This window comes from Penaeus monodon, chromosome 25 (genome assembly GCF_015228065.2).
Source record: "Penaeus monodon isolate SGIC_2016 chromosome 25, NSTDA_Pmon_1, whole genome shotgun sequence".
Classification (NCBI taxonomy): domain Eukaryota; kingdom Metazoa; phylum Arthropoda; class Malacostraca; order Decapoda; family Penaeidae; genus Penaeus; species Penaeus monodon.
Window position 1 is genome coordinate 26,101,779 of NC_051410.1, and position 551 is coordinate 26,102,329.

Sequence of the window (551 nt, forward strand, 5' to 3'; positions counted from 1 at the left end):
GAAAGATGCATCTTTCAAATTTGACAGAGGCCTTTTTTACAGCGACCTTGAACCGTTTCTTCCTTTCTCTGTAGTACGAGGTCTCAGGGAGCAGCTCGAGGTATCAGTACTCGACTCCCTTGACTCTGAAGAAGACGATCGCCCTGTGCTGGGCCATCAATGACCTGGGCACTCTCCAGGAGCCCTGTAAAACGACCCTTGTTGCAGCAGGTCAGTGAATAAAGGTCAAGGATATTTAGATTCACAGTCAACCATTCTGCTTGTGCTGAATACATTTCTTTTGCATACAATAAACACTATGTAAGAAAGTAAGAAAGGCATTGATCCGAAACCGGAATGACCTTCAGATCTTTTCCTATGAACCCCAATGCGGCCTCATTCCCCCAGGATCCCCTGATCCCGTGGAGGAATGCGTGGTCGTGGAGCAGAGGTCCTCGCTCAGAGTGTCTTGTGAGCCAGGATTTGACGGCGGATTAGAGCAGCACTTTATTGCCCAGGTGAGCTCTGGAGAATCGCTTGTGGCCTTTCCTTCATCTCTTTCTCGTCATTTG

General features: G+C 48.5%; 1 protein-coding gene across 1 annotated transcript in view; it reads left to right on the forward strand.

Annotated features, from left to right (window-relative positions):
• LOC119589354 overlaps positions 1-551 on the forward strand; it is a gene marked incomplete in the record, with an annotated part of 19,613 nt that overhangs the window by 11,537 nt on the left and 7,525 nt on the right. Inside the window, 2 exon segments of the mRNA XM_037937974.1 lie at positions 75-210; positions 388-497. Coding sequence (XP_037793902.1) covers positions 75-210; positions 388-497 — 246 coding nt within the window.